Here is a 23,072-nt window from a genome sequence, read left to right as displayed (position 1 = left end):
AGGGACGACGAGGGGTGTGCTACGTTCGACAGTCGGGGACGCGCTATTTGGAGCAGCAGACATCGACGGCACCAAACCTCACCGGTCACCATCGGCGGCACCGTGGCCTGGGGCGTCAGAGAGCCGGAGAGGGACGATGTGGGTTGAGAGGAAAGGAGGAGATTCAGATGATTCTTTTTATATGTCAGGGAGAGGCGGCAGATGGATAAGCCAAGAATGAACAACATAAAAAAATAGCGCGCAACTTCACGTTATGAAATCGATTTCACGCGTGGAGGGAAAAAGGATTAGCGCAGGGAAGAGGAAACCGCGCGGGAGATCCGACGAGGAGAAAAAAATCAGCTTCCCTTGCAACGACGCGGTTGTGGCCATGTCATCCCATCGAGCGAAAACTTTGTCAATGAGCCTGTTGTTTCCCGAGACAACAACTTTTCTCTCTCTTCTTTATCTGTGTCCTCCACATCAGCAAAAATCCTACGTGATTTTACATGAGACAACCTACGAGACTGTCTACGTGTAGCAATGTGCTTGCCCTTAACAAATCAAGCAAATTCCCAACGTACAGCTAGGAGATTACACATGCATGATGCATGTCGGAATCCAAAATGACATGTATTATACGCGGCAAATCTGGCAAAATCAAAACTTTTCCCTTCTTTCTCTGGTGATCCATCACCTCGCCTGCTGTTCTGACGAGTAGTGCAGAGATACTCGGGAATGCGGGGCACGGTGCCAGCGCGGAACTCGCGGTCGACGACGACTGGACGACCATACCTTCTCCAAATCTCCAGGCAGTGGCCGCCTCCATCTATCCCTGCCCCCACGTCGCCATGGGAAGTTCTGGAAGCTAAGCTTCTGGAACGAGGCTACCACGTCGTCAACGCAAGAGCGAGCTAGCGCGGCGATGTCTAGCATCTTCTTGTCTCACTGTCCTCTCCAGTCAACCGTTGAAATGAAAACTACTAGATGGGATGCACGGCTGCAAGACAACGACGCAGGGACAGCCGCAGGAGGGAGACGTGAAGGGAACGACGCGCTGCCCTATGATGTCCACCCAGCTCTCTAGCTGCTGCGTGCCGGCATGCACGAGCATGTGCCATGTGCACCGCCTGGCCTAGATCCAACCGGCACGAGCGGTGTGCTTGTATGCGCCACGGCAAGGCTGCGCGGGAGGCAACCAGTGGGATCGAGGGGCCAAATCATCGTCCAGCGTTGCGTGGGGTAGGAGGCGATGGGGAGCGCCACGACAATCTGTCGCATATGCAGAGCCCACCTACCAGCTCTCTCTTCCTCCTCTGCCTCCGTCTGATAGCCTCCTGCCTTCCTCCTCTCCTGTTAGGGCTTCAGGCTGCCGCCTCCGCCGGCGAGGTTAGGGCTTCAGGCTTGGGGTTTGGGGCTACCAGGGGAACCCTAATTGCCGCCAACCTTAGAAAGGAGGGTTGGGGCAGCAGGTAGGCCTGGCGACAAAGGCGGGTCGCGGGGCAGTGCGGCACAGCAGCGGGGACGCTGCCAGACAGGGTCAGGACAACCGGTGGGCCATGGACGGGCGGGGGTAAGGGTTGGAGGTGAGCTCCTCGACAAAGCTGGATTAGGGTGGTGGATACAGCGGCGGGAGCTGCCGGAGCCAAAGAAGGAAGGCGGCGTGGGGGCGTGCTGGGAGGAAGGTGGTGGCGGCGGTCTTGGGTTGCGTGCTCATTGTCGCCTTTAGCGGCGTGTCTGCGACGCACAATTGCGCCTGTTGGGGAGGCATTGTGGGATTGGGATTGGCGAGGTGGATCAAGGGTGTGGGGTGTCATCGTGCGGATCAGATTGAACGAGGTCATTTGCAAAGATGCTACTGTAACATCCCTACTGTCGAGACCACCACCACCTCCCCGGTCCATGTTTTTGTGCCCCCTCGTGGCTTACCTCGCCCATTGCTTGCTTTGCCAGCCATTAGGGTGATGTCATTCGGCATTGATGCCTTCACCTCGGCGTACTGCCACCACGTTGCCATTTTGCAATGCCTTTGATGCATCTACTTTCTTTCTCCATCTCTCTCCCTTTTCCTTTCTATTCATCTCGTTGATCACCTGCCGTTGGGAAATGACAAGGATCATAAGAGGAAGGGTCGTAGCCAGAGAAGTGGGGAACAATCATGCTAATGAAGAGGATTGAGGTGGCAAGCAACAGCTCTCAGATAGGATGTCCCAGCCTCCCAGGTGCCGACTACGGCAAGTAAATTTCTTTTATGCGCGTAAGGCTTCGGATGGTGGCGTGAGAAGACACGGGGTTAGACTGGTTCGGGCAAGGAAAGCCCTACATCCAGTATGAGGAGCAGCTCGTCTTACTCACGCGTGGTCTGTAGTAGGGGTTACAAACAGGCGAGAGAGGGAGCCGGTCCCAAGTCTCTTGGGTGTGCACTGATGCTCGTGAGGTGAGTGTGTGGGTTCTGTTGGCTTCAGAGTCCTCCTGTCTCGGGGCCCCTGATTCTCCTTTTATAGCGCAAGGAGGGTTCAGGGTTAGAGGTGAGCCGGGTGTGTGGAGAAGTAAAAGAGATAAGCTAAGTAAAATATAATACAAGGAGAAGGACCAAGTCCCCGGATCGCTGCCTCCTGCTCCGGCCTTTGGCTCCTGTCAGCGTGGCCACCGGAGGAGGGCGGCTGTCATCGGATCCTGTCGCTGATCCTCCGAACGACCGTTGCCGCCGAGCATGATGATGATGTCCGGCTGCCATAACCGTGCACGTTGGGGGAGGCGACTGACCCCTGTAGTCCTGCTTACCGCCCGTGGAACACGGACGTCGCATCCCTGTCGCCGGATAGGCCGAGCACGAGAACGAGCGGCGCTCCCTCCTGTGCCAGGCGACGCATGCAATGAGTGCCCTACGGCGAATTAGGGGGAGCCGCGGCCACTGTAGCCTGTGCGGTCGTGGCTACAGTGTTCCGCCCGGGTACTTGTGGCAGGTCACATCGAGGGGCGCGGGCGTCTTTCTACGTGCCAGAGCCGCGGTGCATTTATGGCAAGATCGGTGGGGGGCCCACGAGATCCACGCCCTTGTTTGTCAGTCTACGCCCAAGGCGGACCCTTGTCTTATGGGCCCGGATGAGTCCGACCCCCTATGCCCAGGGTCGGGCGAGGTGGAGTTTTGCCAACGAGGGGTCGGGCGTGTCCGACCCCGGGGCCCTGGGTCGGGCGAGACGGAGTGGGATGCTCCCTGCCCATGCCGGGTCGGCGGTGGTCGTCATTACCGCAGGTGGGCCTGGGCCTTCATGACCGTTGTTTTAAGGGGCATAAGGAGGTCGTTAATATTTTCCCCGAACAGTAGCCCCCGAGCCTGTGGTGGAGCGAGGATGCTCCTCCAGAGGTTGCTTTCGTTGTTCATCGGGGATCTCTGCTCGCCCTGCAGGCTGCGGTTGATCACGGATAGGGAGTGCTGTTTGTTCGGCTTGGCCGGGGAGTTTGATCAGGCGAGGTGTCCTGTGGATGTCTTGGCGCGGGAGGATTCCTCATTGTTCCGTGGGGCACTCCCGCCTCGAGACCTCAAATCGTGACCACACGCGTGGTCATTGGTTGCGATGCTAGCCTTCGAGCCCCCACGCATTGCAGGAGACGATCAGGAGGCTAGATCAGCTTTTGATCGTTTTCCCTCAAGCGTCCGTTCGCTGAAACGGAGGGGGTGAGCCGTGCCACGCTATCCTCGCTGGACGAATCGTGGTGCTCGTTGAGCTGCAAACGGGTCGGTTCGAGTGGAGTCCCGGTCCCCGTTCGGGGGGGGGGGGGGTCCGGCTCGGGCCAAGCTGGTGGCGTACTCCAGATTCCGGCTGACCAGTTAATATAGTTCTCGAGTCCGTTCGATCAGATTCGGGGGCTCGTTGCCTTTCTTCGGGGAAAAACCATGAACTTAGACGCCAGCTCGGACTCGAACGTGAGGTCGAGACGCCCTTGGCTTTCGCTCGCCTAAGTGGTGGCCATTAGCGGACCCGTCCCTTCTCACCCCTTGCTCGGGGGATGTCCTGGGGCGGTTTTCGAACCCTCTTGAGGGCCAGCCTTCGAACCCCTGGACCGTAATGGGGTGTAAGAGCGTTTTCAGCTCTGTATCCTTTTTTACCTAAAGTGGGCCCTGGTCCGCTTGCAGAGGAAGTTGTGCGTATGACCTCCGGGAGGCGCGGTGTTCCCTACGGTCAAAAAGACATCATGCGTACGGTTTCCGGAGAAAGGCGGAGGTGATGGGATGTACCTGACGTCGCAATAGATGCGGTTTGTTCGTATTTCGTTTGCCGCGCGCTCCTTATAAAGCGAAAGAGCTCTCTTCATCATCATCCTCATCACCATCGTCATCGTTTTCGTCCGTTGTCGTGCTTGAGCCCCTCCGCAGCCTTCGGGGTTCCGCCGCGGCCTTTTTCTTCTTCTGGCGATTGGAGGCGCCTTTGTCGGCATCCTCCTCCCGCTTTGCCTTGCCCTTGGAGCGATCGAATATCGCCCCGACGGCCTCCTCGCCCGAGGCAAAGTAAGCGGTGATGTCGAGGAGCTCCTTGGTGGTCCGTGGGCCTACACGTCCTAGTTCGTGGACCAGAGACCTACAGGAGGTCCCCGCCAAGAAGGCCCCGATGATGTCGGCATCGGCGACGTTGGAGAGCTCAGTGCGCTTCCTGGAGAAGCGCCGGATGTACTCTCGGAGAGTCTCTCCCGACCCCTGGCGGCAGCTCCGGAGGTCCCAGGAGTTCCCGGGGCGCATGTACGTGCCCTGGAAGTTCCCTACAAAGATTTCTTTCAGGTCATTCCAGTTACGGATCTGACCTGACGGAACATGTTCTAGCCAGGCTCGCATCGAGTCGGCCAAGAACAGCGGGAGGTTGCGAATGATGAACATGTCGTCATCCGCTCCGCCGGCCTGACAGGCAAGCCGGTAGTCGCTGAGCCAAAGCCAGGGGTTCGTCTCCCAGAGTATTTGGCCACGTTGGTGGGCTATCTGAAGCGCGCTGGGAACAGCGCGTTCAGGATGCGCGCGGAGAAGGCCCTGGGCCCTGCTGGGTCGGGGCTTGGGCTCCGATCTTCTCCACCGTCGTGGCGACCACCACAGTGTACGTGGTAGCCGCGGTCGGCTCTGTCCTCCCTGCTCGCATAGGAGCACCTCCACGCATCCAAGGCGTCACGGATGTCACGGATGGGGCCGATGCGGCGGTGGACGGACGAAGCCCCACCGCCCGTGCGTGGTGTAGTCCGTCGAATGGGCGAGGCCCGGTTTCCCCCGTGGGAGGAAGGTTGGTGGACAGACCCTCCGCGCCTCTCGAGAGGCGCGGAGGGTGTGACTGTGCTGGTGCCGTGTCTGCGTCGCCGGGACACGGAGCTCTCTGCCTGCTGGACTGCTGCACACTCAAGCAGGTCGCGTACCTCTTGGTAGGCCTGTCGCTCCTCAGGCGTTGCCGGCTCGGGAAGTCGTCGGAGTAGGGCTACTGCTGCAGCGATGTTATGGCTGGCGCGGGCGAAGAGCTGAGGGCGATCTTCATCCGTGCAAATGCGTCGCTGGACGTCACGCGCCCGTTGTCGTGCCCTGCCTTTGTTGCGGGGGCGCTCGACCTCCTGGTACAGCGCCGCGCGCGCCTCCGGTTGTCGTGGCCGCACCGGGACCCTGGCAAGGGCCCCAGTCGTAGCTGCGGCGCGCGGTGGAGGAGTGCGCTGCCTTCCCTCGGCGCCGTCATCTTTGGACCCCTCGGAGTGTACATCGGCCATGAAGCACTCGCGCGAGGGGTGGTGGCTCCCGTTGTCGGAGCTGGCGTCGGAGGCTGTGCTCGCCACGCCCAGGAGCTTGTTGCTCGTGGGTGGCACGGTCATGGCCCGTGCCAGGAGGCGACCGTGGGTCGCCGCGGCATTGCGCAGCCCGAAGGGCCACTCCTCCGAAGAGGGCCCCGTGGAGCGCCCCCGGCCGCTCACCACTATCCCGGCGGCGGAGCCAGGGACGACGGGGCGAGCAGGTAGGACAAGGAGAGGGATCAGCTCAATTCCCTCCCCCGTGGCGAGGAAATCCGAGCTCCCGAAGCGGACGAGGGAGCCGGGAGCAAAGCTGGCGTCGCGGCTGGCCATCTGAAGCCGGTGATGTACGCGCAAAGGTCCCCTACCTGGTGCGCCAACTGTCGTTGTCGAGATTAGCGGATCAAGACTACGGCAAGTAAATTTCTTTTATGCGCGTAAGGCTTCGGATGGTGACGTTAGAAGACACGGGGTTAGACTAGTTCGGGCAAGGAAAGCCCTACGTCCAGTATGAGGAGCAGCTCGTGTTACTCACGCGTGGTCTGTAGTAGGGGTTACAAACAGGCGAGAGAGGGAGCCGGTCCCAAGTCTCTTGGGTGTGCACTGATGCTCGTGAGGTGAGTGTGTGGGTTCTTTTGGCTTCAGAGTCCTCCTGTCTCGGGGCCCCTGATTCTCCTTTTATAGCGCAAGGAGGGCTCAGGGTTAGAGGTGAGCCGGGTGTGTGGAGAAGTAAAAGAGATAAGCTAAGTAAAATATAGTACAAGGAGAAGGACCAAGTCCCCAGATCGCCGCCTCCTGCTCCGGCCTTCGGCTCCTATCAGCGTGGCCACCGGAGGATTGCGGCTGTCGTCGAATCCTATCGCCGATCCTCCGGGCGACCGTTGCCGCCAAGCATGATGATGATATCCAGTCGCCATAACTGTGCACGTTGGGGGAAGCGGTTGACCCCTGTAGTCCTGCTTACCGCCTTGTCTGTCGGTCTACGCCTAAGGCGGACCCTTGTCTTGTGGGCCCGGATGAGTTCGACCCCCTACACCCGGGGTCGGGCGAGGCGGAGTTTTGCCACCGAGGGTCGGGCGTGTCCTACCCCGGGGTCCTGGGTCGGGCGAGACGGAGTGGGATGCTCCCTGCCCATGCTAGGTCAGCGGTGGTCGTCATTACCGCAGGTGAGCTTGGGCCTTCATGACTGTTGTTTTAAGGGGTATAAGGAGGTCGTTAATATTTCCCCACAACAGTTTGGGTCTATGGAGAGATTATAATGGTATGAATCTAGTCAATCTTTTATAAAAATAATATTTTATATATCATGACACATCTCTCATCCCTTCTTAAAGAAGTGGAGAGCCAATCAAATATCATATAATTAAAGGCAGATTTTCATTTCACATCTCTTACTTGGGGGCTGGTTGGGAGGGCTTCTCCCAATGATTTCACCAGTCAAGCCAAAGCTAGTGAAGTAAAAAAAACTAACTTCACCCAGTTCCTAGTTTATTTTAACCCTGACTAACAAAACGACTTCACGATATATAATATCTCGATTTTGCGGAAAACATGTGGAGCCGAAGCCAAAATAAAAGCCTTATATCCACTCTCTCATCGTAGGTTTCAAAGTTTGGGAAAAGAAGATTTATTTCCCATGTCCAAACACACTTCCTATCCCTAACCTAAAATCCAAACGAGAAAATAAATTTTAAGCTCAGTTTACTAGAACTCCTACTTTTGATCTATTGAAGTGATTTCTAAGAGAAGTGATTATTTGAATGAAAGAAATTCCCTGCTTGGTTGATTACCAGAACAAGTCATTCTGAGCTTCGCAGACCTTTAACCATTTTTATCTCACAAACTTTTAAAAATTTAGTCCAACATTCTTAAATTTCTACTAAGCTAATTTTTTGCCCTTTACCACTCGCACTTCATTTTCCCTCTCGTTTCTAACAATACAAGAAGCAGGGTGCCAGAAACTTCCTTTTCATACGCTTATTAGGCGCACAAAACAAATAGCGACCAAATGGTAGGAGCTGCTGTTTTTTTTTTCCTCTCCAGCAACCATGCTCCGCTCGTAAGGAGGACCAAGCAAGCCGGTCAAGACTCAAGAGGCAAACTGCAAACCGTTCTTGGAAAAAGCCGCATCCGCAGCCTTTATAGCGAAAACCCTTTTTAATTTTTTCCCCTACTGCTCTTCCTTCTCCCCTCCGCTTCCTCTTCTCTTCTCCTCTCCCCTAAACCCTAGCAAAATCCGCTTGGTCCAGAGCGATCGCCGCCGCGATCTGACGCTCCGTCGGTCCATCGGCGCCGGAGCCGCCGCGCTGCACCATGGTTGTACCGCGCGCCCCCGAGGTAAAAGCTCCAGACTCAGTTTGCCTTTGCCCACTGTAACGCGCAGATTACCGTGTCGGGGGCGTTTCGGTGGAAGGAATTCGCGACCTTTGATCGATTCGAGGTGCTGCGGTTGGGGGTTGCAGTTTTTTTTTCTTCTTTGTGTCCTGAACTGTCCGGCTGCTTCTTGTGCAGGACCAGGATGAGGAGATGCTGGTTCCGCATCAAGATGTTATCGAGGGCGCGCAGCAGGCCGTCGTCGAAGGTCCGCAGCAGGATGTCGTCGAGGGTCCGCAGCAGGATGTTGTGGAGGGTCCGCAGCCGATGGAAGGTGAGATTTTTTGGTTGGCCTTTCGGGGTTTTCTCAGGCATAGTTTGATGTAGGCTACATTATTGGATTTTTTTTGCTAATGCATTGTCTTTGCAGTGCCCTTTTCTTGTTTTCCACGGTGAGACATGATTAGGGACATAGCAGTATAGCACTGCTCTTTGATGGCTGTTGTTTTTTATACCTGTTGGCTGCCACTCTCAGAAGCTTTGCACTTGTATCTGTTTAATCATGATATTGAGATAGTTGTCAACTTGGTTGGAAGTAAACCCTATATATAGAAGGATTAATCATTTTGTAAAGTTTTTTTCATCATCTTTTGTGATGACTTCCAGTATTCGTGTCTATTGTGGAGTAGATATAACCTATATGTTTGGTGTTGTCGTGCTACTGTTTTTTAGATGAATGTAAATTATTGAACCACGAAATGTTCAAGAGAATATAAAAATTCTACATCACAAGATCACAATTCGTGCTCGTTTGTGATCTTCGCTGATTATTTTAAAATGGTGGATATGGAATTTCGGACTGAATATCGTGAAGTGTATGCTCAAATGCTACAGTTATTCTCACGTGTCTGAAACTAAGATGATAATTGATAGGGTCATTTAACTAGAGCCTCTGATGGAGATCAGACATTCTATGTAAGCCTTGCACGCATTCTGTTCATTATGCAACCTGTGGTAGTTAGTGTTTTACCTATGTTCACTAAGTGAACTTTCATGGGTTTGTTAGGTTAGTTCTGGTTGTCACTAGTGTCTACTGTTTGGTAAATAGGTCATGATGTCTTGACAGTGCAGAGTGACTATCAAAATGCTAGGTGTGTGCATAGTTGGTACAATGGTTGTAGTTTCTTTGACAATTGATACTGTGGGTGAAGTACAATGAAGCCTGAAGTATGGAAAGGCATATTACTTATTGTTTTCTACTCCATTATATCACTTATTTCTTTTGTTGTCTTGCAGAATCTGCATCAACTGTTGAGAACCAAACTGTGCCAGATCCCTGTACATCCAGATTTACATGGACCATTGAAAATTTCTTCAAACGCAATGTTAGAAAGCATTACTCTGATGATTTTGTCGTCGGAGGATACAAATGGTGAGCAAAATGCAGCTGCTCATCACTTCTAATTGTGCACTAGTCAGTTATAGAGTTTGTCTCAGTGCTTTATATTACCTCCTCGCAGGCGAGTGCTGGTTTTCCCCAAAGGAAATAACGTAGATAACCTTTCAATGTACCTGGATGTTGCTGATGCAAATTTTCTGCCTCCTGGATGGAGTAGGTATGCACAATTCAGCCTTGCTGTGGTAAACCAAATAGACAGCAAAATGTCGTTAAGAAAAGGTATTTCCTGTTACCTCTCACCCTCATTATACATCTGATGTAAAATGTATAGTACTTTCTTTGTTCCTAGCAATATTACTGCTTGCTTTTGGGTTTTTGGATGAGTGCAATTGTACATTCATCTAGTCAGCAACTCAGCATGAATTTGACTCTGATTATTTGTGAGGATAGGCACTTAACTTTTTTTTTATGTTTCCAATGTTTCTTTATTCTATGACATCTCTAGAGTAAATGATGGTCTTTTTCATCGGTAATTACACAAAAGTGTGCTATATGCTTCATTATCCCTTGGCATTTCTTAATATGGTTGATATATATTGCTCGGTTCTTCTCTGCTGTGAAGTAGGTAATTCTTACACTTTCTATGTTGGTTGGTAGAGCAAATTTCCCAAGAAAAGGATGGGTAGTAGTAACACATCAATGTTTTGTGCTATGGTTGTGTTATGCCCTGAGCCCCTGACATGCTTGATGTGTAATTCAACTGAAAATTGGGAAGCTGAATTATTCCAACTGCTAAACATAAGGGTGGGAGTGTTCAAGGCGGAATGAGAGCAAAGGAAGATAAAGGTCTGAATTAACACAATAAAAAGGAGAAAGAAATTGACCTGCTAAACAAAAATTTGCACAATGCAGAGTAACTAACATCTTTCCTTGCTTTCCTTTTCACTCTAGTTTGACTGAAAGAACATCGTTTTCATTTATTAGGAATCAAGTTGCAGTCTGTTCTGAAATTTAGTTCTTCGTTTTTATGCCATTAAATAGGTTTTAGGAAGCATGTAAATTTGCCATTGTTTGATGTGCTCTCTATTTTTCCCCACAGAAGCAACACATCAATTCAATGCCCGAGAAAGTGATTGGGGCTTCACATCTTTTATGCCTTTGATGGATCTATATGATTCAAGTAAAGGATATGTTGTGAATGATAAATGCATTATTGAAGCTGAGGTTGCTGTGCGTAAAATTGTTGATTTCTGGAACTATGACTCCAAAAAGATGACCGGTTATGTCGGCCTGAAGAATCAAGGAGCTACATGTTACATGAACTCTCTCCTTCAGACTTTGTATCACATTCCCTACTTTCGGAAGGTAGGAATATTTCTACTTTTGTCTATTATAGTTGATCCTTCAGTGTGGTGCTGATACTGAAATTAATGTTTTAGGCTGTATATCATATGCCTACTTCAGAGAATGATACACCTTCAGGGAGCATTCCGCTCGCTTTGCAAAGTCTTTTCTACAAACTTCAGCATAATGACAATAGTGTTGCTACAAAAGAGCTCACCAAATCCTTTGGATGGGATAGCTATGATTCATTCATGCAGCATGATGTTCAAGAATTGAATAGGGTTCTCTGTGAAAAGCTGGAGAACAAGATGAAGGTTTGTCATCTAACTTTGTTGAACCCCCCCCCCCCCCCCCCCCCCCCCAACTCTTCCAAGGATCTGCAGCTGTTCTTCTCTCTCAGGGGACCACTGTGGAAGGAGCAATACAAAAGTTATTTGAGGGTCACCATATGAATTATATCGAGTGCATTAATGTTGACCACAAATCTACCAGGAAAGAGTCATTCTATGGTAGGTAGCCAGGGGAAATATGCTTTCTTTTTAGTGTTTTGGTTGACAAGAGTCAATAGAGTATTTTGTGTACCTTTTTTTTTCTTCACAGATCTTGCACTTGATGTCAAGGGGTGTTCTGATGTCTACGCATCATTTGATAAGTATGTTGCAGTGGAGAGGTTAGAAGGCGATAATAAGTATCAATCTGAGGAACATGGTCTGCAGGTGAGCGACTTGGCATTGATATCTACAACTTTCAAATTCCGTGTCAAAGTTTAGAAGACTTTCTATTTTCTTTTTAAATTTTGTCTGTGCAGCTGAATTAGATGATACAGGTATAGCATGGTAATCTAGGTTTAAATTACTGAACTTTATCTAATTGTTATTTGGGTCATTGTGGGGTGAGTGCTAATCTAGATGCAGTAGCGAACTGATGTAAAAGAGTTATACTGAAGATAATGGTTAGATTATTTCTGCTGTTTGAAAGGAGATTCCTATCTTTTTTTTTCAGGATGCCAAGAAAGGAATGCTTTTTGTTGACTTCCCTCCAGTCTTGCAACTTCAGTTAAAACGGTTCGAATACGATTTTGTGCGGGATACAATGGTCAAGGTCTGTGCTTGGCCTCTTATTTTTATCTTACCCTATCTGTGGATTTCCCTTTTCCATGTTTTGTACTTACATTGTGGTTCTTACAATCACATAGATAAGTTTTTGAACATGTTAGGATATGGTTAAATTAGAGCTGTCAATGCTATATTTTATATCGTAGGAGCCTTGAACTACCCTTGACCTTTCAGCTGTCATATTTCATGTTTGAGGCTTAGTTTTCATTGGCTTGAACTTTTGAAACATAAAAAGGTCAACAATGCAAATGCTACACACAGTTTTTTCTGGATGATTTGAGTAGGCAAAAGGTTCGTTGCATTAATTGTCACTGTAAAGATAATCTAATATAGTCCTCGGATGGAAATATTTATCATCTGAGGCACACATTCAAGATGCTTTTTTTTGTTTACTTATAGGTTATTTGCATTTTTGCTCGGTTTAATTCAATTTATTGCGTGATGTAGATAAACGACCGCTATGAGTTCCCACTTCAATTGGATCTTGATAGAGATGATGGAAAATATCTTTCTCCAGAAGCGGATAGAAGTGTGCGTAACCTATATACTCTTCACAGGTAATGGTTACCATGTTCTTTTGTCACTTGAAAATGATGAATACTATAAGTATGTTATAATTTACATGTTATATATATATTAATTATGCTCACCTTACTTTAGATAACTCTTTATATTTCCCGTTTGTAAACTGTAATAGTAGACAAACTCACATGTTGAAGGCATGCAAAAAATTTAAAATACCTGCCCGTGAGATTAACACTTTTGCAATTCTGTAGTTGCTGGCTAGATGCAGACTAGTGGTTTTTATTTTGTGAGCAGTTTGGATCCTTATAGTAATATTTATAGCCTCTCTTCGATGCAGTGTACTAGTTCATAGTGGTGGAGTTCATGGAGGACACTACTATGCCTTCATTCGCCCGACGTTGTCTGACCAATGGTACTGTTCAGTTTGATATTTGAGTCAAACTCTTCTTATTTCTCTACTTACCATAGATATTTCACTGATAGTACTAAATTGTGTTTTTGTTTTAATCTGATCTGATTAAGGTTAATTCAAGCAATAGCTGTACAATCAACATTGTATGATGTCCATACACATTCAATTTTAAGTGGACACAAACAAATCTTTTCAATACTCTTATGCAAATTATACTTCCTTTTTTAAGAATATTCTGCACTACATTGTACAATCTCTGCAGGGATATTTTACATTTGTAATTCATTTACTTTACAAATTGGAAATTTAGGTACAAGTTTGATGATGAACGGGTAACAAAAGAAGACACGAAGCGGGCTTTAGAGGAGCAATATGGTGGTGAAGAAGAGGTAATACATGCAAACACTAAAACTGCTTCAATTGGCCTTAAGTGCATGATGTTCTGCTGAGAATTCCTTTTTGCAGCTCCCCCATACCAACCCTGGGCTGAATACAACCCCCCTCAGATTTACTAAGCATTCAAATGCCTACATGCTTGTTTACATTCGAGAAAGTGACAAAGAGAAAATTATCTGTGATTTGGACGAGGAAGACATATCAGAACACCTTAAGGTAATACTTGTTTATTCAATTTCATTTATTTAATAAAGTCCATAGAGTTTGTTTTAATATTATTTAAATCTTCCCAGGTTAGGTTAAGAAAGGAACAGGAAGAAAAGGAATACAAGAAAAGGGAGAAAGCTGAGGCTCACATGTTCACTGCGTTGAAGGTTTAACTTGATTTTGTCCGTTTCAATGTCTGATGGGGGCTATTTCTCAGTTTTCACTAATTTAAACAATTACTTAGGTGGCCTGGGATTCTGATTTGAAAGAGCAAATTGGAAGACATGTGCACTTTGATCTCGTGGACTTTGACAAAGTTCATAGCTTCCGTGCACCTAAGAACATGTCAATCAACGAGGTCAAGGTAATTCGCTGGGCCTTATGGTTTGTTTTGATTATAGTTACTAATCTTGTATGTGTAGTTACTTCCTCCGAGTCGAATAATTCTGTGATGTACTTAACTATCGATTATCCTTCCTTTTACCTTTTACTATAATACTGAGTATTGGCTGCAACATTAGGAGTTCCCCTCTTGTTTCAAGTGTTCACAGTATTTACACTTAAATAATCAAATGTTAGTTTTTATATTCAAATTTACTCTTCAGCAGGGAACTGAAATCTTGCTTATCCATAAGTTACCAACATTTTTAAATAACTGAACATTAGTTTTATATTTGAATTTACTTGTGCCGATGGCTGTAGAGGGATCCTGGGGAGGTTTGCCAGCCAGCAGTGGTTGCGGCACTGAGCTGGGATGCCGAGGTACCTGCAGTGCCACCAGCCGCGGTGATGGGAAGCCACTGGTGGGCGGTGGGGGCTGGAAAGGGTGTCAGGTGCTGAGTGGTTAGTGGATGGTATAGCTCCGCAGGAGCTGAGTGTGTGGCGATGTGGGAGCTTGGTCGGAATTGAAGAATATGGTGCCAGGCGAGTAGGGGAGGAGAGAGGAGGCACGTGGGTGATGAAGGAGACCGCTGGCGGCAATGACAGCTGGCGGCAATGGCAGCGCAGTGGGTGGAGTCAGGGTGAGAGAAGAAACAAAGGAGAGTGGAGGTAGGGAGGCTAAGGCTAGAGAAGTTGAGTAGGGAGGCTGGGAGGGTGATGAGAGCCATTGGTTTTTTATCTGATGGCAAAAAAACACCAACATAAGTCACCTGATGAGGAGAAGGCTTTTATATTAGAGTTATAATAGTTTGTGACCAGAGGATTAGGGCATTAAGCATGAAGGGCGCGTTTGGATGAGTTCCTGCGACAGCCCTACCAAAATTTTGGTCGTTGACGACGTGCGAGGTTCGCACTTGGATACCGACCAATTTTTGGCATGCTTTGGCCTGCCTGCCCATCCATAGTTCATTTGAGCCCCGCGCCGGCCGATTCCTGGGCAGCCAAATCGGTTGCCAAGATTTGGCCGGCCGATGTCTTTGGCAGGGCAGACGGCGGCAGCAAACCAAACCTACCCGAAAACACAGTAATTTGATGACTCGACTGAGTATCAACTACCGTAATAATAATATAATTAACAAATTATTATGGATTGGCATTAGGCATGGAAACACAGTGATTTGATGACTAGACTGATTGTTGACAGCTGTAATAATAATTAACAAATTATTATGAATCTTAAATCATATTTTATAATTCAATCATTCCAGGAGTTTCATGCTGAGCTTCTTAAGTATTCTTTCAGAAGGTGTGCAGTGGGACCTTTTTAATTTAAACACTAATATATCGATGAGTTGCTTAGGTTTGTCACATGAAAATAAAATTGGTAAGACTATGGCTGGCCAACTGGTGCAAGTGTAAACTAATTTATTGGTGTTGTTAGTATATACTCCCTCCGTTTCAAATTGTAGGTCGTTTTGGCTTTTCTAGATACATGATTTTTGCTATGTACCTAGATATAGGTTATGTCTAGATACATAGCAGAATCTATGTATATAGAAAAGCCAAAACGACCTACATTTTGAAATGGAGGGAGTAGCAAATAAGAAAAATATTTTTACTGAACTGCCAGCGGCGTAACCAGGTGGGTGTCCTGGTGTACCTTAGCACAGCTTGATTTTGCAAATGTCTATGGAGATAAGCTATTTATGACCTAAAATCTTGTACGGTCTATTACCCTGGACACCAGGGCACGCCCTATTGAAAATTTCTTGCTACGCCACCCTGGACTGCTGTTAGAACAATTGCATTTGTTTGAGATACACTTCGTAATTGTTAAGATCAGAATATTATCATATTTCTTATCTTTTGTATTGGCAAGAAAGCTTTTTTTTTAAATTTCATGATGCTCTCTTGGCAGATGGAGCTTTCAAAAGAATTTGGCATCCCGGTGGAATCCCAACGATTTTGGGTGTGGGCTAAGCGGAAGAACAGTACCTACAGGCCCAGTCGGCCGTTGACCCTTCAGGAGGAAAAAACTGCTGTAAGTGGAATGCCCATTCTCAATGTTGTGATGATGTTTGATGCTGTTAGAATAACATTCAAATTATTCTTTTAAAAGAACAAGTTGGGTAACTGCCTCTACAAGCTTTCATTTATTTTTATATCTGTCAATTTTGTCGATTTTCAACTAATGTATGTTTTTCTTTTGGGCAGATTGGGCTGCTTAAAGATGCAACTGTAACAAAATTTCAGACTTCTGAAGTAAGGCTATTCTTGGAGGTTCATTTTGGCCAGGTTAAATGATTAAATACCTTTTCGATTGCATTTGGTCCCTTAGTTTTTTTATTAATGCAATCATTCATCTATGTAACCTTGCTATGTCTTGGTTGTTCCGTTACCATTCTAAACATAGCTTATAAAACATACAGGAAAATCAACCGATTGCTCCTCCTGTGAAGACCAAAGAAGATATATTACTTTTCTTCAAGCTCTACGATCCTGAAAAGGAAGACCTAAGGTTATCTTTCTCTCTCTGCTTTCTTTATGTATTGTTCAACCAATCAAACTGATTAGGTTTGTTATCATTGTTATAATGAAACAGATATGTTGGAAAATTTTTTGTGAAAGCATCGGGGAAACCATTTGATATAGTAGAAAGGCTGAATCAGATCGCCGGATTTCCGTCTGATGAAGATATTGATCTCTATGAGGTTAGAAATGGTTTTGCTGGAGCATCAGACCTTATTTTCCTCAAATTTGGATGAGCTTTAGGAAGTATCTGTGCTCCCTACTTATTTTTCTTAAATCTCTTATTAGGAAATAATGTATGATCCAAGTGTGATGTGCGAACCAATTGAGAGTAATGTATCTTTCCATTCAAGCCAGGTTTGTACCCTTTTTTATATTGATGTTTTGTTCTTGTTGATATTATCTTTGCTTTACTTATGCTCTGTTCTGGCAGATTGAGAATGGTGATATAATATGCTACCAAAAACGCTGTTTGCCAGATAAAATGGATCAATATCGCTATCCTACTGTATCTTCTTTCTTCGAATATATTCATAATAAACAGGTAATTCACATGGCGCGAGGCTGAGCGGTATATGCGTATTATTTCATTCGATTTCCTTGAATTACTTCATGTCTCATACTTCCTGCATCCTGTTAACAATGTATGAGCCTTTCATGTGCCATCTATCAATAACATTGACAAGTGAAGGTTGTTCTGCATATTCTGCCCTTCTGTTTATCTTTTGCTCGTTGAAAACAAGTGCTCATTTCAACTAGGATGTGTGTTTTGGTGGTTGGTTAGACATCTTGCTTTGTTGGAATTGTGGGGCTTGCAAATTCGGAAACGCATCCTTCGGCATTGACCATATTATCTGTAGTTTTTTGAAAATAATATACAAGGAACCAACTTCATTGGTTAGGTCAACTGTCAGTACTGCATAATTGAGTTGAATGTCGCTGTAAATAGTTGCTGATTGATTGCATTATGGATAAAAGTTTCAGTTTGGTGTTAGTGTTATATGTTACAGATAGAATGATTGACGAGATAAATTTACTGGGCAAGTTTTAATGTTACCGAAAGGCAAGATTGCGACAGAAAATCTCTAGAAAAGAACTGAGGAAGAAAATAATACATGCAAATTGATTTTAAATTTATGTGCAACCAATTCCCTCTGATCCGAAAATTGTAAAAGGCTATATATAACAGAGGATATAATATATGTATAAGATTGTATATTTGTATGTTCATAGTTTTCATGTAGCCAGGTTTAGCTGTTTTGTATGTCAGAATGTATGTAAAATGTCAAGATTTCTTACAACGGAACATATTGCAAGATAGTTCCCTTGTCTTCAAAGTAGTTCTTCCATTCTAGATTGTAACAGCAATGCCAGTTTATAGATTGATAATTCTTTTTGGGCCACTGCTCTCGTTTCATCCACACGCGATACCTTTATTTGTTTCTCTTGCTTTTTTCCTAATTGAGTTAAATCGATTAGTTCCTGTTTTTGAAGCTCCGACCTAACTAGCACGTTGGTATGCTCATGTGTACCAAGACCATGCCCATATATTAGGCACTTTTTGTCCGTTTGAAAGGGATTTTTTTATGAATGCCACTGAAATACATTATTTGTAGTTTGAGAAATTTTATTGGAGGTCTGTTTGCATGCAGATCTAAGCTATTGTATTTTCTAACTGGTTTCTAATTTTTCGAGAAACAGAATGGGTCAAATTTGCTCCAAAATAATGTATTGCATCTTTGGCACAACAAAAATAGGGGGAGAACTTTGTTGACTGTGCACAGTTCAACGCTGACCTCTTGAGTGAGCTCAATTTGGTCGTAAAAATGAAATTACATTAATTAGTTTCTAGTCAGGCAACCTGACATAGTTGTGTAGGAGATAACTGTACTCTGGCTGTTAAATTCTGATTAAAACGTACCATCAATTTTCTTATCTGGGAGTGTTTGTTTGCCTGTGCAATGATTGATTTACTTTGTTAGTTTGAATGGTTAGTTGATTTATCTTTTTTTCTTCTGATAATTGGTTAATATTATTTGTAGATTGTTCGCTTCAGATTGCTGGAGAAGCCAAAAGAAGACTACTTCTCTCTGGAGCTGTACGTGTTATTATGTTTTGGTGAGCCTGCATCCATTTATTGACAGTATTGCACCAATAATAACATGTAATTTTTTCTGGTGAAGTTCAAAGCGTTCCACATATGATGATGTTGTTGAGAAGGTTGCTCATCAACTTGGTCTGGATGAACCTTCTAAAATTCGGCTTACTCAACACCATCCACTTTCTCACCAACCCAAACCTTACTACATCAAATACAGAGGTCTTGATTATCTTTCGGACATGCTACAGCATCACAATCAGGTTTGAACTCCTTTTTTCGAGTGTTAACTATATTCCTCTTCAGATTACACAAGCTTCGTTTGATTTAGCAGATGTGTGACATATTATATTATGAGACACTGGACATTCCGTTGCCTGAGCTGGAAGGTCTGAAAACACTGAAAGTTGCTTTTCAAAATGCGAAAAACTGTGAGGTTAGTTTCTACACATTCTTTGCAGGTTCATATATTTTGCTGACCATGTTCTAAGGCAGTGTTTTCTTGTCAGGCGTCATTTCACATTATGAGGTCACCAAAAAGTAATGCTCTTTTTGATTTGATCGAAGACTTAAAGTCAAAGGTGTGTTGGCTGCAACAATTGCTAAATTTCTTTGAATGTGGTATTGGCATAGCTATTTCATTTTGCATACTTTTGTTCCTTGTATTAGGTTGAACTTTCTTGTAATGATGCTGAATTTCGGTTTTTCAATGTCCACCTTCACAAGATATGCAAGGTACTGAATGGAAGATATCCTTCTCTATTTATTTATTTATTTATTTTTAGTATTGTTTTAGTGAATGAATGGTTTCAGCACCACTATCTGGGTAATTCATTTAATTTGGATGTCGTTTGAGTTAACTGTTCATACTTATTCTGGCTTGGATCAAACTGGGAATTTGTATGGTGGGATCCAGATATTGTACTATATAATTCTATTTCAGGACAGCAGCCATACCTCATCATATTAGTAGAATTTCAAATCCTTGTCTAGCCTCCTTTTGCTCAAGCCAATTGCTTATGAGTTATCTCAGGATCTAAACTGTAGATCTCGGTGGGAGGTTAGATAATTGTGCACTCTAGATGTGAGTATTGTAGCTCAGGAGGCGGTGCTTGAGGCTGATTAGATGTATCAAAGGTATCAGGGGGCTTGGATGAGATCAGAGTATGTTTAACTCGCATATTACTCCCTCCATCCTTTAACATATGACGTTGGCTAGCTAAAAAATGAACTAACCAACGTCATATATTAGCGGATGGAGGTAGTGTTTCTGAAGGCATTGCACAAGTTATGGAAAGATCCCACTAGATGTTTTTGAGGACTTACTGTCTGGGATAGGGAGGGAGGCTGGTGAGCAGATAAGATTAAATGTTATGTTCCTTTGAGTTTGAGGGGACGTAGCTGCGTAAACCTTTGTTTGTAGTTTGTCCATCACATACCTAGGAGGTACAAAAGCTAAGTAATCCTTTTTTTTCTGATCGGATAATTTTTTATCTTGTATTCCTGTTAGATAGTAAAATTTTACTGAAATGTTGCCTCCTAGGTGTGTCGACCAGGCAATTATCACGAAATGGAGGGAGTTAAATTCCATGTCCCTGCATTGCCCCCTTTTCCCACCACCATCTCTTGTGCATTATACCACTCTCTCAACTATAGATACTGGTGGGTATGCTGATAGGGAAAGGTGCACCTGCTATGTGGTGTCACAGAAGATGTAGATATCTTTTGCTGACAGATTGGGATGTGGGGCTTGAGGCCCTATTAATGGTGCCAAATATTTGGTGCATCTGAGGTTGAGGGGCATGCATGTGGGTGAACTAGAATGGGATTTGGGAGTTTCCTTTCGTTTGATTTGGAAGAACGTGATGCATTATGGCTGTACAACTTTTAAATTTTACCCTTGGCTTTATTTATAGAAAGTTGCCTTTTTTTCCTTTGATATTTGATCAAGATGATGTTCATATTTACCATGTCGATCTCTTATATTGATCAATTGACGGCCTTGTATAATTTTAGGTTTATCAACCAGGAGATAAGATAGATTCAGTTAGTGACCAATCTGGACCCCTTCGTATTGAAGAGGTATGCACCACTATGCTAGCGTGGTTTTCCACTGGACTTTTGATGGGGTCATTTTCCATAAACTATTTTTACAGTTACAGTGTTTCTGAAAGTAAATTTGACCCCCCTCACACTTTTTTCTTATTTGTTTTACCAGGTTCCTGAGGAAGAGAAAAATGCTGGGCCTAATGACCGTTTGGTTCATGTCTATCACTTCTTCAAAGATATTCATGTATGTATCTTTAAGCATTTTGAGATTCAAGGATCCTTGTAGTAATTTGATCCTTTCAAGCTCATTTGAAAGAAGTTAGGAGCACATTTTTCTTAAAATACTTGTTATAAATGGGTCATATCAATGGAGAATATTAGAAATTGGTGAGGATTGGCAGTTCATTTTTGCTAATAACAAACTTACGCTGGTGAAGAGTGCTCACAAAATGGAGTGTTACCTTCACCAAAGTTGGTGATTGAAATGCCTAATGAACATAGGTCGTCATAGAGATGCATACTCATGTTAGTATCACACACGTCATCCTACAAACTGATTAATATTCACCAGGTGCATTTTGGGCAGATTGAAATTTTAAATAGTTATAAAATTGGTGAGTTACCAGATCACACAATTTTACTGCTGCAGTCAAAATTACTGGGGACTAACTGTTAGCTTTGTGAAACACTATGTAAGGTTCTGGCTACCTGCAGGTATCTGACCTGCCAAAACCTTTTCATTTGGGGTTGTGATTCAATTATGAAATGTCTTCTGTACCTAGTTCCCCCCCTTAGGAAATCCTCTTTCTCTGATGTTTTACAGTGCTACTTTTGTGCTTGCTTACACTTTTTGAGAAGGCATCATGATTCAACAGTTGTTACTTTCATTGACTTAACCGCTTTATCCCTTCAGCATATTCAATATTTTGGAGAACCTTTCTTCTTTTTAATTCGTGATGGTGAGGCTTTGTCGGATATCAAAGTACGGATTCAGAAGAGACTTCAAGTTCCTGATGAGCAGTTTCTAAAGGTACTCGTTTCAACCTTGTTATATGATCGACCTCTGAATTATATCATGTATGTTTTTTGTCATTTAAGCACCTTTGGACCATCTATTCTATCAACTGCTATTTACTGTTTATTTTAAGTCATTCCTTTCCCCCCCCCCCCCCCCTACTTTCTGCAGTCTTTTTACGTGGATAGCGTTGCTGCATTCACATGGTTCACTTTCTGATTTTAATCGTCTCATCTAAATTTAATTTGAACGGGCATCTTGGTTTGGCTCAATTAATATTTGCTGTGGTGTAGTGTAACATTGATGTTTCATTTCTTTTTTTTTACTTGGGTTTTCTCTTATATTGGATAATATATATGATGCTACATCTCTTTCATCAGTGGAAATTTGCTTATGTTACATACGGTCGGCCAGAATACCTCCAAGATTCAGATATTGTATTGAGCCGATTCCAGGTTAGTTAAATTTTCCTTTTGGGGGACAGAATCCTTTTTGCAAGGCTTTCATCAAAATATAAAGACTTATACAGTCTTTTTCCTTCTATGTTTTTAGAAACAGAAACCTATTTATGGGGCGTGGGAACATATTCTTGGATTGGAGCATACAGCTACTACCCCAAAAAGGTCCTTCTTAGCCAGTCAGGTATTACACTGAAGAATGCTAACATTAAGGCTCACTGTTAAATATTGTTGGGCATATTCTGATAGTGGATTGAAGCAATTGCAGAACCGTCATTCTTTTGAGAAGCCAGTGAAGATTTACAACTAAAAGTGGCAATATGTTGTTGTGCGAGGAATTGTGAGTGCCTCCTTGTTTCAATTGTGAAAATGAGTGGTTAGAATTATCTTTAGTTGAACTGGATGTTCTGAAGTATGTCTCACTACATGTTTTGGTGTGCTGCTTTGCAAACACAGGAGAACTGGATATGAGGGCGCTGTCTTGTTCCAAAAGCAATCTCATTATGTTTTTGGTCATGTACAGGGTGGAAGGCTTTGCATAGAGTAGATCCGTGGCAGTTTATCTAAAGAATTTTCATTTGGTGGATGTACAGGGTTCTATAGCAACCTTTCCTTGTAGAAAGTTTCTGGAAGCTGTAAATCGGGGTCCGACCACCGTGTTCTTTTGCGTTCCCCAGCACTGTTCTGTGGGAAGTTGTTAACATTAGCCTCGGAGAACCTGTTACAGGTCTAAATACAATTGATTCAGTGTTCTGTTGTTTTTATCGTTTCTTAAGGCTGTGACCTTTTTTATCCGTTTGGTGGTACCTAGCGGTAGAATTGATCAAGTTTACAGTTGTGGCTGGCTGTCGTTTGAAATGTCGAAGCCGATTCATTTGGCAAAGTATTTGCCTGTTTGGTGAGCAGCTGAACTTGAATAGAAAAACAGGTTTCCGTCGCTTGTTATTGGTACTACGGCTATAGTTGGCAGAAATGTTGAAGCTGGATTAAGGCTCTGATCTCTAGATACAAAGGGCAAGGGTGGTCGGATCTGCTGAAATGAAGCTTCTACCTAGTGCGGCGGCTATTGGTGATCTTAAACGGATTACAGAGTGTTACATT

At 44.9% G+C, this 23,072-nt stretch overlaps 1 protein-coding gene across 1 annotated transcript; it reads left to right on the top strand.

The window, feature by feature from the left end:
• Positions 1–7,810: 7,810 nt before the first annotated feature.
• LOC101768019 (ubiquitin carboxyl-terminal hydrolase 12) lies at positions 7,811–22,763 on the top strand. The gene is made up of 33 exons (XM_004970062.3): positions 7,811–8,067; positions 8,242–8,377; positions 9,340–9,475; positions 9,564–9,721; positions 10,542–10,807; positions 10,882–11,100; positions 11,187–11,295; positions 11,387–11,502; positions 11,789–11,887; positions 12,349–12,458; positions 12,764–12,838; positions 13,149–13,227; positions 13,304–13,450; positions 13,528–13,608; positions 13,686–13,805; positions 15,741–15,863; positions 16,037–16,117; positions 16,252–16,340; positions 16,425–16,533; positions 16,640–16,708; positions 16,785–16,895; positions 18,394–18,449; positions 18,535–18,712; positions 18,784–18,885; positions 18,959–19,030; positions 19,119–19,184; positions 20,466–20,531; positions 20,668–20,742; positions 21,412–21,528; positions 21,894–21,968; positions 22,066–22,155; positions 22,240–22,311; positions 22,428–22,763. The coding sequence occupies exons 1-32, from the start codon at positions 8,044–8,046 to the stop codon at positions 22,279–22,281; spliced, it is 3,396 nt and encodes a 1,131-aa protein (XP_004970119.1). The 5' UTR covers positions 7,811–8,043; the 3' UTR covers positions 22,282–22,311; positions 22,428–22,763.
• The last annotated feature ends 309 nt before the right edge of the window (positions 22,764–23,072 follow it).

Source organism: Setaria italica, chromosome V (genome assembly GCF_000263155.2).
Source record: "Setaria italica strain Yugu1 chromosome V, Setaria_italica_v2.0, whole genome shotgun sequence".
NCBI classification, from domain to species: domain Eukaryota; kingdom Viridiplantae; phylum Streptophyta; class Magnoliopsida; order Poales; family Poaceae; genus Setaria; species Setaria italica.
This window is presented reverse-complemented; position numbering and strand designations above follow the sequence as displayed.